At 36.1% G+C, this 13,847-nt stretch overlaps 1 protein-coding gene across 9 annotated transcripts in view; it reads left to right on the forward strand.

Annotated features, from left to right (window-relative positions):
• The window catches only part of STXBP5L (syntaxin binding protein 5L), a 184,764-nt gene that overhangs the window by 81,320 nt on the left and 89,597 nt on the right, over positions 1–13,847 (forward strand). For all 9 annotated transcript variants that reach the window (XM_074534789.1, XM_005486091.4, XM_005486092.4 and 6 more), the window contains exon 5: positions 8,100–8,234. In XM_074534789.1, coding sequence (XP_074390890.1) covers positions 8,100–8,234 — 135 coding nt within the window. The remainder of the gene's footprint in view (positions 1–8,099; positions 8,235–13,847) is intronic.

Below are 13,847 nucleotides of genomic sequence, written 5' to 3' on the forward strand. Positions count from 1 at the left end.
AACTTTATGGGTGTTTCTTTGGAGTTTTTTTGTGCTTCTTGTATTACTGTTTCTTGTTCCTGTAAGTTTCTTATATGTACCATTTCAGGTAAGGAACACCATGAAAAATACTTGTATCTTAAACATTTTGAAAGCAGCAGTGGACCACCAGCCAGATGACATATCTAAATAATTGGATGGAAAATAGCTGCATAAGCTTTTTTGTTTTGTCAAAATAAATGTGTTAGATATCTCAGCACTATTTAAGCCTATTGGCCTTAAATGAAACTCTAAAGTGAAAATGTTTTCTTAACATTTCTTCTACATAGAATTTGCAGAAATTGAAGTGGGGGTGGGGGAGAGGAGAGGAGAGGAGAGGAGAGGAGAGGAGAGGAGAGGAGAGGAGAGGAGAGGAGAGGAGAGGAGAGGAGAGGAGAGGAGAGGAGAGGAGAGGAGAGGAGAGGAGAGGAGAGGAGAGGAGAGGAGAGGAGAGGAGAGGAGAGGAGAGGAGAGGAGAGGAGAGGAGAGGAGAGGAGAGGAGAGGAGAGGAGAGGAGAGGAGAGGAGAGGAGAGGAGAGGAGAGGAGAGGAGAGGAGAGGAGGATGTCTTAATTATATGTAAGATGTTCACAAATAGCTAGAAGTATACTTTGCTTAGGATCATTTGTATTGAAATTACAGTTTAGAGGTGGAATCCTGATTTGTTGTACTCAGCATTTGTAGAGAATCTCCCATCACTGAAATTCTTTAAATCAAGAGATGTCTTACAGTAATTTGTTCTAGCTCACGTAGTAGTTAATTTGAAGAAATCAGATTAAATCAGTATTAAACAGAAGAGAGGAATCTTAGAGGTTCATTTCCTACATTCCAATCCACAAATTAAATTTTTGCTGTTGTACAAGCAGCAGTGACTGTGATGAATACTTGTATCTAAACCAGTATAAAACAAAGACAAATAAAACTGCTCTCTGAACTGATTGGGTAAGATGAATAGTCTGAGATACCAAACTTGAAAGGAACATTGAGAAGCAGAAGCCTAGAAAGTAACTGCTACCACTGCCTTGACTCCATTTTTCATTCATGTTTCTTTTTAAGGAACATGTATTAGATTGCCTCATGTAAAGCATTTTATTTTACTGTCTTACTTTAAAACATTGATCTCTACAGATAAGAGGTGTAAGCTCAAGTGATGTCTTCAGGTGATCCCACTGTCTGCAGGTATTGGTTGTTCAGTCAGGAAATAGGCACAGTGGTATGTGAGCTAAATGATGACTTGTTTCAGAGTTTTCAATTGTAAATAGTTTGTGACTTTCATTATTAAGTTAAAATTTATTGGTAAAGATGACTCATGGAGTATTTATAAACAGAATAGTCACATTCAGCTCTGAATTTGGTGGAAAAATGCAATTAAGTTTTAGTTCTTACCTTTCTCATTAGATAGATACTCTTCATCTACCCAGTCCTGTCATCGCCTTTATTTGCAGTGGATGCACTATAACCTTAAAACCACAAATATTTGTGCAGTCTGTATAACACTCTGGAAAAGATCTGGAGACAGAATTGCTAGTGCAGTATTTTGAGAATATAATTTGGCTTAATATTCCTTTTATGTCCAGATATTCCTAAATAACAATGGGGTTTATCCCATGTTATGCTCTCACCAGGATGCAGTGCAGTTTGTGTTCAGGGTGTTTTTATCTCTACTTCACTTTCTTCTATGTAAGTAATTAAAACATAAAATAAGACAGATCAACTGATTTTAATTCAAATTAAAAGGTTGGCTGTTGCTAGCAGAAAATATATGTGAAAGAGATTTTTCTTATTTTAAATTTAAACTAAACCACATTATTTAAAAAACAGGTTGACTACAAGTATCAATCTCAAAGGCATGTTTGGTTCATTCATTTTCCAGTAGGATCTGTGTGTTCAGGACTGGTAGAAATTTTTGAAATTATCTTATATGGTATTTTGGGAATATAGTGTGAATAGGAGAAATACTCATGTTGTGATTAGTATCACCAAGACCCTGAAAGGAAGGAACTCTCCAGATATGTTGAACTGCTCTCTATTTCATTTGGCTCTTAGTCAGCCAGTTAGTAATTTAAAGTATTTCCTCTGCTCTTACATTGGCCCCACAGACTGCATACTCTGCAAGTAAGTTAAAATGAGAGTTGAAGTTAAACATTGGAACTCATAATAATGGAATTCATCGTGGGTTTCTGCCTTCCTAGGGCTTCCTGGTATATAACAACACCCCCTGTAGCAGAGGAAATGTTGTTATTACTATGCACAGACCCAGTTCACATCTATCTGGGGAACTGCACAACCATCTGCTGAAAACACATCACATCATGTGGATGGGAGACTGCATGAATTGCTGCTGTTGTTTATTGTTACATGTCTTACAGTGCTGATGAGCTCCAAATTTATATATAGACCAGGAAGAAGATTAAATATCTCCAGAGGCCAAATAGCTCATCATTTACTTTCTTTGCTAGATCTGCTGGAAACTACTCCTTTCTTTCATTGTCAGTAGCTTTAACCTGTGCTTCTGTTTAGGCACTTCAGGTCAGCTACAAATTACTTTGCCTGAATATCTCGCCAAATCTTCCTGTGTCCATTTGGTGACTTAAAGCAACAATCTCAGTTTGACTATCCTCTACTAAACTGATGGAGAAGTAACCTTACACTTCCTGAGAGTAGTGGGTAGCCAGAAGCTACCTCAGTCCATTTTCAACCCCTGGAGCAGGTGTGCTTTGTTTTGTAATAATTTTTAACAAAAAATTACCAAAATATTAAGGGAGTGTGAGGGAAGAAAATAAATCATGTGAAAATAATTTGTGCTTGCTGCTGGAGGGAGAAGAGGACTGATACAAAGTCATGAACCCCCCTCAGCAGCTGTAGTTTTTTTGTTGGAGTGAAGAAATCCTGCAGAAGTCAGGAAGGGAAGGGCTTATGCAGTGATTTTCCCCTGTTGTGAGTATTCACTGAAGGCTGCACAGGCCACAGAGATTCTTCCTCTCTAGAAGAATCCTTTCAAAGAGCTGCTTTCAAAGAGGACCTGACATAACATTGGCAAGTACCAGGGATGCTGCCCAGTCTATCAGGTGGCAGTGCCAAGAGAACAGCTCTTGGGAATGCCCAACTGAAGGAAATAGCATGAATCAGTGGGCAGTACTGGAAGCACCCGAGGATGCTGCAGAAAATCCCTGGAGTCAGGAAAAAACCCATAATCACTGCAGTGAAAAGGTAGACTTCTGATAGCCGTAACCTTCTTCAGAAGGTGATCAACTTTCTCAGCAGCTGAATTCATCCATGCTGGGGCAACTCACTGTAAATTGGGTGTTACACAATGGCAGTCCCTTAGGAGTCCCTGAGAGCAGAAGGCTGGGCCAGGACCATGATTGACGTGTCCTGCAGCTACTGGGCTTGCTTCCTGTCAGCTACTCATGTTCCCAAGGTACTGCTCCTGCATGATTTATCTCCCTCTTTTCCTGTAAATTTGTGAGATTTCCATGTTTCCTGAGAACCTGGACTCTGTAGATTATTTTGGTAGGATTCTGAAAGGGAGCTCAAGCTAATGGGTTTTTTTCTGTAGGAACATATAGAACCAGAACTCTGAGAGTCAGTGCTGGGCTTAAGGAATACACAGTCTCTATGCTTGTTCATATTTAGGATTATCTGTATAAAGGGAAAAGCCATAGTGTAAATTTAATTGCATTTTTGATGTCAATGAATGCACGACTGAATAATTAAATTGGAATAACTGTTTCTTATTTTGACAAAAATGCAATTTACTTTCCACCCTTCAGCAGGTCTTCCCACTCACCACCAGCAATAGTGTTCCAGGAAACTTTTCATGCTAAAAATAGAAAAAATAAAAATAACATAGCAGAGGCAGAATGAAGTGCTCTCAAAATTATATTTTCTTTTTCCTAGAGGAATACAATTAACACAATAAAGATTATTTTAAGTAATCTGAGAGTTTTTACTAATACTTAAGAGGCTATAGCATTCTAAATTATTTTAACTTTATAGTATTCTACTAATATGCAGTGAATTTTTGGCCATGGTTGTTAGACTTTAGAGTTCTTAAATTTTCTGAAAAACATACCTTTTCAAGATTTGATAGTCAGAATATATTCAGTTCTAAAATAAAGTTCAGTGTTTTGACAATGCCTCTTTCTGTTATTCTATTATACCTCTTTTTTACTTACATAATTTATGTAAATAATATGGGGTTTTTTTTAGGACCGTAGCAAAATAGTTTTCCTTCCTAAATTCCAATTTAAGCATTTTAGTTAGTACGTCTGATTTTTTAAAAATTACTATATCCTACAGAATATTTTATATCCTGGTTTGTCATTTGGAAAAAAATATGATGTTTCAGACCGTTCTGGCAGAGTAGAAACACCTTTTGTTGTATCAATTCATCAATTTTTCGCTATTCTTTGTAATGATCCATAAGATTTATGTTGTCGTTTGCTGCTAAGAATGTACAATATCCACATTTCTGGTTGACTTTCTGTAAAGTGATCAACAATGTGAAAATCCTCAAGTTTTCATTTAATTTTGTTGCATATTATCTGAATCAGATTGACAATCTGATTAAACTTTGTTAGAAGCACTTCATACTGACATAATTCAGTACAACCCCTAACTTCTTAAAAAGAAAAATAGTCTTTCTTTCTTTCTGGCTTATTACTCGTTTTTGTAATGGCATCAAAAGACATCTTAATTTGCTTGTGGGATATATGACTAATAGAGTCATATAATAGAATACCTTTCATCCCCAATGAAAACTGCAGTATGAGACTTCATTGTTTTCTCTTGAAGAAATCATTATGTAATTTCAGTACTTACTGAGATGGAAGATGTTCATTAAAAATCTGAGTCTTGCTTCAAAGCTTCCAAGCCTCAAGTCAAGTTAATATTTTCTGTAGAAGTGAAAAGACTATAATATATAAAGCAGTTTGAATTTCATTTACATAATGTAAAATAAAACTACTTTAGAGAAGTGCAGAGTTTTAGGAGAATATGAAAATCATATGGGTTTGTTTGGCGAAGCCTAACAATATATTGTATTAAAATGCCTAGTAATCCCCGTGCTCTAATAGGTTTGTTACATACCTGGATTGCCTTTAAGGGAGTGCTATTTCCTTATCAGCTCACATATTCTAAAAGGTTTCATAATGACATTCATGCATTTCATAATGTTTAATAACAGTTTGGGTAAACAATAAAGATTCATAGGGTAGTTTTCATTGTGAAAGAAAGAGCATGCAGGATACTTTCTTACCTGGCTGTCCTATACATTTGGCACAGCAAAATGATATCATTTAAGAGGAAATAGTTAGGCTTAAGAAAACAGGCATGGCTGTGGTGCTTTTCTTTCTATCCTTTAGCAATACCTAAATCTCTTTTGGTCCTTCATATTGTGCATCCAGGCTTAGTAGTGACTGGTGTCTGGGATTTCAGATAGGTCAGCAAGATATTAAGTCTAGTAACTTATGGCCTAACTACGTTTTGGTAGTTACTACATTAGTCTGATTTTTCTCTTGCTATAGGACCTTGTTTTTAAAGCATTATGCTCTTGAAATTTTAAACTTAAGGCAGGCAAACTGAGGACATGCAACATCTGGGAATGCAGACCCCCACTTTTTCTGTTGGTTGTTGTGGCAGTGGGTCCTAGAAATTATAAATAACATGGAAGCAAATCTCAAAAAGGATGAAAAGCAGCCCAAAGCAGCCTCAAACAGTCTGTGAGGTGATGTTGAAACTTTATTCATAATCAAAATGTTGAATTCATTCTTGCACATGGGAGATCAAGTTTTCTGCAGTACCCTGTAGTGGCTTGTGCTTGGGTTTAACAGAGGACTGAAAAATTGCTTTGTCCTAGGTGGACTTGCACCTGCTTAGTCTGATGACACTACTGCAAGAATTTGGAGTAGCAGCATTCAAGTCAAGTCGGGCTCACTTTGGAATTTAAGATTCTTTTGTTAGTGACTAGACAGCTACATTTTCAACACTTTCAAGCCACGATTATCTCCTCTTCCTGTAATTTAACAGTTTACTGCAAACAAGTGTTGGGTGATCTTCAACATGAAGTGATTTAAGAGGGTTTATTAGCCAGAGAAGTTTTTTATGGGACCTAGCAAAGCATCCATATGCTTTGCAGTGCAAGAAAGGCGAGTAGAGGTAGCACAGAAATGCAAGAAATGAAACAACAACAACCAAAAAATGGACTAAACAAGAATTTAACCAGAAGTGAAGGAAATGGTGCACCGGAAGAGAAAGCAAAAAAAAGAGAGTTGTTTAAAGGAAAAGGATCAGGAAAGATGTGAAAAAAAGTCCCATTTGAAACTATAAAGCCAAAAGGGCAAATGGTTCCTGGCACCTGTTATGAGCAGAGGAATAAAGCTCATAGCTTGAGTTCCATCAAGAATTATGTAGGTGGCATATACCTACTGCAGTTGTTTCTGTTGGATCTTTGTTGGTCTGACTGTATCCACAATATCAGTATTATGTTGCTGCTTGAAGGCATATTCAGTTATGCCTTCTAAAATATAGCTCCCATTCGCAAAGCAATTCTCTTGAAAATGCTGGTGCTCTTTCCACTGAAAGCTCTGGAATTATTGCCAAAATTATACAACTGATGGCAAAATTTAGCCCTGTAGAGCAAAGGCTATCTCATATTTAGGTCTGACTTTAATCAACAAAACAAGATTTCTGTGAAGGGTAAGTCTTATTCCATGATTCCACAATAATTTTCTCCATAAATTACAAATGTGTGGACTCCATATTTCAACTGTATTCAATCCAGTGTGATGCATAAGTACAAAAAAAGTAATTTTCCTCACTTGAAGGAATCTAGCATTAAATGTACTGACAGTTTTTAGATACTTGGAAAACTGTGAACTATGCAAATACTGAGTATAATCTGTTTGGAACCTTTCTGTTTGCTGAGAGTACTTTACAGGGAATCGTTACATAAAGTATATTTAATTGGTATAATTATTGATCAATTCCTTAAAGAGTAGCAAATGCTCTACACAGAGGACTTTACTTGACTGAGAGAGCCAAATTACTGAAAGATTGCCAACAACCCCTCACTCCTTTATAATAAATTCAAAAAATTACTGTAAGAATTAATTTTTTATAATATGCATACTTTCAAATACTGTATGTACTTTTGTGGTGGTTGAAGGTGCTAAGGAAAAGAAAATTGAGTTTGTATATAATAGCCAGAAATAGCCTGTTTGTGGAACTGAGTGATAAATATAATAATGTGTGACATACCAAGCAAAATACCTGATTTTTTGTCAACATTTACAAGTGTGTACCGTAAGGTTGGATTAAGTTTCAGTCTCTGTAGGTAGCATGCATTCACTTACATTTTAGTAGCAAATGTTTTCTCATCTCATAGATTTAGTTTTGTTTTAGTGTGTGTAATATCTATATGATATAAAAGTAACCTGAACCTACTCATTTGTCATCTGTGGAAACTTTTATGTATTATCATGAGAAATTGTCATGACATCTTTCCAAGCTAATGTAGCACTTTTTCATCACCTTGTAATGAGTGTAGGGTTCAATGTGTCTGTGGTAGTTCAGTTTTGATAAATGCTCTTATCTAAGGCCCTGCTCTTCCAGATGGCAAATAAATGAATGTTTTCTTGTGTGAATTATGGTATTATTCTTCTGTTGTGCAAAACATGAATTCCACTGATGTCCACAAAACTCTGTTTGACTGGATACTCTGCTTATTCTGAGAAAGGATATAAGAAAGCCTTCCTTCAGAGTCTTGAATACTATAAAGTGCAATTTACATACTCATGGAGATAGATAGACTTAATTCAGTGCTCAGGTGATGCTTCTCTTTTGTCCTGGCCTTAATATCGGCAGGCAGGATGGCCCTGTTTTGTTTCACGTTCTCTTTTATCATTTTCCTGGAGGTGACTCCCAGAACCTGCACATTCCTCAGATTGCCTTCTGGGTACGTTTTTCTCAAGTTATAAAATGGAAAGAATAATTCTTTCAGCTGCAAAAGTGTTAGAAAATATTGTTAATGTGGTATTCAGTCACTTTTATTTTGTTGTTTTGTGTTTTTTTCTTTTCTAGGATTACTTACTGCCATCTACCTTTCCAGAGTAAATGGCTTTATGTTGGAACAGAGAGAGGAAATACACACATTGTAAATATTGAGTCCTTCATTCTTTCTGGATATGTTATCATGTGGAACAAGGCAATAGAACTGTAAGTGCAGATTTATTTTTTTTTCATTTGTATGTGTGGTCACTTTCATAGCTGTCTTAAATTTAATTTTTGAGAATTATTTGGTTTTTCAAATATGACCGGATCTTTTGAAGCCTTTAATTTCAGTGAATGCATTTGTAGTATTAAGTGGTTTTTTTTTACAGGACATTAGGAATCAGATTTATGTTGGAGACCTTAAATTATATTTCATATAAAAGAAAAAAAATAATGGTGTACTGTTTAACTATGAAGTTCCATGAAATACAGAAAGTCTTTAATCACTAAAATTCATATTTTGCTATTTTTATGAGGAAAGCTTGATCTCCATCTCCTCCATCCTGTGAAGAGAATAATGGAGTATATTTGCCCTAAGATTCTACTGGGAACTTTTCTTCGTTGAGCTGTGAAATCATTTAGATGAGAAGGGACAGGAGGAGGTCTCTAGACCAAGCCTCCTGCTCAACACAGCGAGAATTTGAAGGTTAATTCAAACAGATCAAAACCTGATTAAGTGATAGGAAATATAATGAGTGCCTATTAAATGATAGTTCTCTAACAAGCTAAGCAAGGTGCCTGTGTTTTGGGTATGAAATGGAAAGAGACATACAAAAATCTGGTATACATTTATGCTTCCTGCAAGTAAAAGCCTTGACAGAAATGAAAAATTCTTTCTCTGCTGGTCCCTCTGTGAAGTTCCAGCAAGAGGAACTTCTGTGGGAAAGCTCAAAGTACTTCTTGGAGTTTCTGAGACATTTGCTTCATGTTGTGAGGGACCTGTAACCTCTGATAGTAAACTGAAATACACTGATCTCAGTGAACCAAGAGAACAGTCAGTAAGAACAGGGCTACAGGCCTGCAGTGTAACCCCAGTTCTCAAAAATTCCTTCCTTTCTTTTCTCTCTGTTATTATTATTATACTAATCACTCTGTCCCCCAGTTGAGCTGATGCCTCATTTTCTTTCTCCCTCTCTGCCCTTACCAAACTTCATAGGCACAGTTGTAAAAATCTAAGTTTACCTTCAAAGGGCATAAAACCAAGGATTCAAATAGTAATCAGGATTCAGTCTGCTGGTAAATCTTTCATCCAGATCTCAATTTTGGAATGTTTGCGTATTCTGCCCCTGTGGGACTGCTTGGCTCTGGTTAGTAGTTTTGGCTGCAAAAAAGTACTGCAGGAAAACATGGTTTCCACCAGAGTATGATAATTTTGATGAGTTATGCAGGTGGAAAGTATCCTATTTTTTTCCTATTTCTCACTTTGTTTTGGTGACATTGACATATTGGAGGGCTTTTTAAGTCCTCTATTTTAGAATGTCTGCATTTACTACATTGAGTAGATAATGTCTTTAAGTTCTTGGGAACAAAATGTTTTCATTTTGTGTGCACTTGTAATTTTCTTTCCTCCAGAAATTATGATGTTTCAATTCTATAGGGAAATAGATCCAAAAGTTTTTTTATGGACTGGAAGCCTTCCACCAAGTTTCCATTTCTAATTATTTTAAAATTCTTCTGGATAAATGTTTTAAAATTATTTTAGTGGCCACAACAAGCATTTTTCATGAAAGTAGAGTAGAGTGATGCCCCCCTTTCTATGTAGAAAATAAGGGTTGCTTTCTTACAAGCTTCACAACTGATTTTTTTGACATAGGCTAGATGCTGTGCAATATGCTCCCTCTCTAGAACCTTCAAGGAAGCAAGCAACCCCTCCTAACTATCTTCTTTGTATTTTCTATGCAGGAAAATATCTAGAATTTCAAAATTTTCTCTTTCCATAAGTTGTAAGAGGTAATGACAACATAATAAACATAGACTTTGTTTAGTACTTGGAGGTGCTGCATGGCTACCAAAATGGGTTCTTCTTCTAAACAGCAAGTTTGCCATGTACTGTTTTGTTGAAAGGTGAACACAGAGGTATTGAATGAGGTATTCATTCATTACTGCTTCTAGTTCTGCCAGTCTTACAAGGATAAATTGATCCATGTAAGCCGTGTGCTTCTCTAAAGCTCCATCCTTTCCATCCAATCTTACCGTGTACTCCTTGATATGGAGTGGAGGAAGTTGTCCTTGTCAATCTTTTGCAGGTGGACAGGGGATCCCATGTGTCTCCAGATTCGTTTCTCTGTATTAGAGGAGGAGGCTGGTGGGAATAATTGTGATGTTTGCCACAGCAGCCACTTTTATAAATGCTACAGTCCCTCTGAAGTTGAAATTGGGTGACTCAGTAAAGTAATTTGAATGCTGTCTGGTAATAAATTCTGATGTCTCTTCCAGTACTGTTGCTTTCCTGCATGTAAAATGGAATGTAGATTAGCTTTTAGAGGAAATGTTATTACCTTTAAATGTACTTCATGGGGATGAACTTATGACTGTAGACTTTCCTTTAGAATAGTACTGAGAAAAATGTTTGAAAGAACACTTTTATTTTGGGCCTTGGGTTTGTTCTGATTTGATTATATTTTTAATCTCCACATTATTTTCATATAATTTTTGCATATTTTTCACATTTTAGTATTATAGAATCATAAAATAATGTGGCTTCTCTAGAATTTCCAAGACCAACTTCCTGCTTACAGTAAAATCAGGTTGTTCTGGGCTGTATGAGTTCACAGGGTCTGTTGGTGTTAGGTGCTTTCAAAGACAAAAGAAAACAGGAAAATGTATGTATGTAAAATTCAGGAAAATCTTCAACCTTACCAAGAACAATGTAAAGGGCAATGATGCTCAGAACATTATGTTAAATTCTGAGTCAATGATAACATTTCAGAGTCTGAGGTTAGCTTGAAGATGTTACAATTCTCTATAAAGCTTGGAAGGAAAGGGATTACCTTTGGTGCAATCATATGTCTTTCAAGCTTATTGGCAAGGAAAGACCAGTAAAAGCCATTGCTCTGCTGCTGTATTCAAGTCCTCAGCTTAGATTGAGGGTTTATAATTAAAATTTTAAGCGTGTCAAGCTTGTGTATCATCTGCTCTAACAAGCCTTAAGGAGTTCATTCCTCTTCATGCCATTCTCATCCAGTTTCTAAAACTGAAGGTCTACCAACATAACTTCTCTTCCTTTTAATTGCCCCCTCTTACTTTTCACTAATTTGTATGTACTTCTAATGAAGCCTCCATGTAACCCTCATCCTCAGAAACAGCCAAATCGTTCGTCAGTGAGTCCTATCAAATGCCTGCAAGATTTTTTTTTTGTAACAATGATTCTGTTGCAGTGAAAGACTGAATTGAAAAGGCTTGGTAGTTTGAAGACTTGAAAGGGAAACTGGTTTAGATGCAACATTTTTAGACTTTGCATATGATGCAAGAAATCTGATCATTTTGTCCTGAGCAGCTACTTTTACTTACAAAGTTGACATTTGGTGCAGAGGGCTTTTTTGTGATTTTCTTGTCTACTTTTGTATCTGAAAGATCTCTGGAGCACTATTTTTTTGAGTGATAGTGGTTTTATGCCATATTCAGAAGCATCTAGTGGAGATACATGTGAAAAAGATGATTGCAATATATTTCATCATAAGTGACTATCGCCTTCTCTTAGGAGAGAACATTCAGTGAGTTTAAACAGAACCTAGTGTTAGTTAGAAATTAAGTTCTGAACAGATAATAATGCAAAGGAAAGAGATTTTTTTTTCTTTTATTTTTTCATTCTTTTCTTTTTTAGATTATTTTCAGAACTGAGTCGTAACCAATTCTGGAAGTTACAGGAAAAATTTCCTTCTTAAATTATCTGCACTGTCTGTGTCTCAGTGGACCTGTCCTTGAACAGAGCTAAGAAAAAACACAAGAGTAGTATGGGTAGCAATTCTTGTCTCAGACATTTCTATCATCTCATGCATCATCAATACTTCAGGCCACAATAAAGCAATCTTCTCAGCTAAGAATGAATAAATCAAAACTTTTTCACTTGTCATTTCTCTGTCATATGGCAGAGATAGTCCTTTGCCAGAGGGCTTTGAGGCTCATGATACTGTTTGGTTTTCTACTCTCTTATAAGCAAACAGTTTATCTCTTTTCCTTCCAAATGTTTGGAAACAGCTTTGGAAGAGAAAAATAGTCAATGAGCCCAGCATGTCTCCATTTACTCCAACTACAATGAGATCAATTTTCACAGCATGATTATACATTTGGGAAAGTCATCTAGGGTTGGAAAGGAAAAGAAGGTCTTTATATGTCTCCTCTGAACTCCAAAAATGAAAAATATGCATTATAAGCCCCCAGTAAGATTCCAGTGTTTTAACACCTCACTATCTAATGAATGAAACTTGCCAAAATTTATGGGATTTGAGAGGTCAAAGAATTGGGCAGACTGGAACTGAACTATGACAGAGCTATAACTTGGTATCTCCTTTCTTAGCCCTTTGTTTGCCCATCCCCATTTCCTAAAATGGAAACTCAGTAGATCCACAGCAGTGAGGGAAAGCAGTGGATGTTTTCTTTCTTTTCCCCCTCTCCCAACTTCTTCTATCACTTTATAACACCAGATTTTTATCCTTCTCAGAAATCATTACAGTACCCCAATTGTGCAGGCTATTTTTTCTTTCAAAAGGAAAATTATTTGATTCTATTTTGTCATAGCATACTTTTACCTGTTTTAAAGATTGTCTTGGTATTTGAAGTTCTTATGACAGTATTTAAGTCACTTAATTTCTTAGAGTGCATAAAACATTCCAGGATGATTGAGGAATACATCATCTGTGGGTTTTCACATTTTGCTGTGTTCAGATTCTACCATTGCTGAAGTCTTCTTTTTGAGCTTTCTAACTGTAGGATAAAATAATCAAATAAAAGCTTCCATCCTTACAAGTCTTTTGAAAACTGTTTTATGGTGAGTGCTGTCTTAATTTCAGTGGTGTTCTGAGTAAGAGTCATGTCTAACATCATAACCACTCTTTCATTTCCCCAAATGAATACACACCAAGTAAATTAATACCTGCTGCTGTCAGGAACAACTTCTGATGAAGTGCAAAAAAACTCAAAAGTATCAGTATCTTCTTAGCAAATGCCTAGTTTTAGTTCTGTACAGCTGTCATGGGAATCTTTGGTTCCATTTTTCAATTCTGCAGTCTGTTTATTTGTGCTTAAAGGTCAACGAAGACTATGAAACATTGAAAGTTTTGTATCATTAGCTCATACCTTTTTCTTGCTCTGTTGAAGTTAGCTTTCATTTCAGAAATTTTTTACTGCAAATCATTGCTGATAGTTTTCAGACTTGACCTTCTTTTTTTTCTTTTTTCTTTCTGCTGAATATTGACTTGGATTTGTGTTTTATCCTTTTTGTGCTTTTATTTTCTCAGTCATTCTCAGCTGTACCCTGACTGCTATTTGGAAATGAAAAATGCCCTGCTCAACTATTTCACTTATGCCTTATTTTCACCTGCTAATTCTTCTTTATTTTTCCCTTTCTCAAGGAATAGGATCTAGTTAGTTTTTATGCAGCTGCCCAAGGCCAGCTTGAAGGAATGCCTGTACACAAGTATCTGTCATCAACAGTAGAGTGCTTTATTCACAATAGCTTCAAATCTGGTTGGTTTTCCAGCACCTCTTCGTCCTTTCCAGGAGCTGTCAGATCTCTGCTTTTGCATTTAATATAATTCAATGGCAGGTTTTTTTTTTTCT

This window comes from Zonotrichia albicollis, chromosome 2 (genome assembly GCF_047830755.1).
Source record: "Zonotrichia albicollis isolate bZonAlb1 chromosome 2, bZonAlb1.hap1, whole genome shotgun sequence".
Taxonomy (NCBI): domain Eukaryota; kingdom Metazoa; phylum Chordata; class Aves; order Passeriformes; family Passerellidae; genus Zonotrichia; species Zonotrichia albicollis.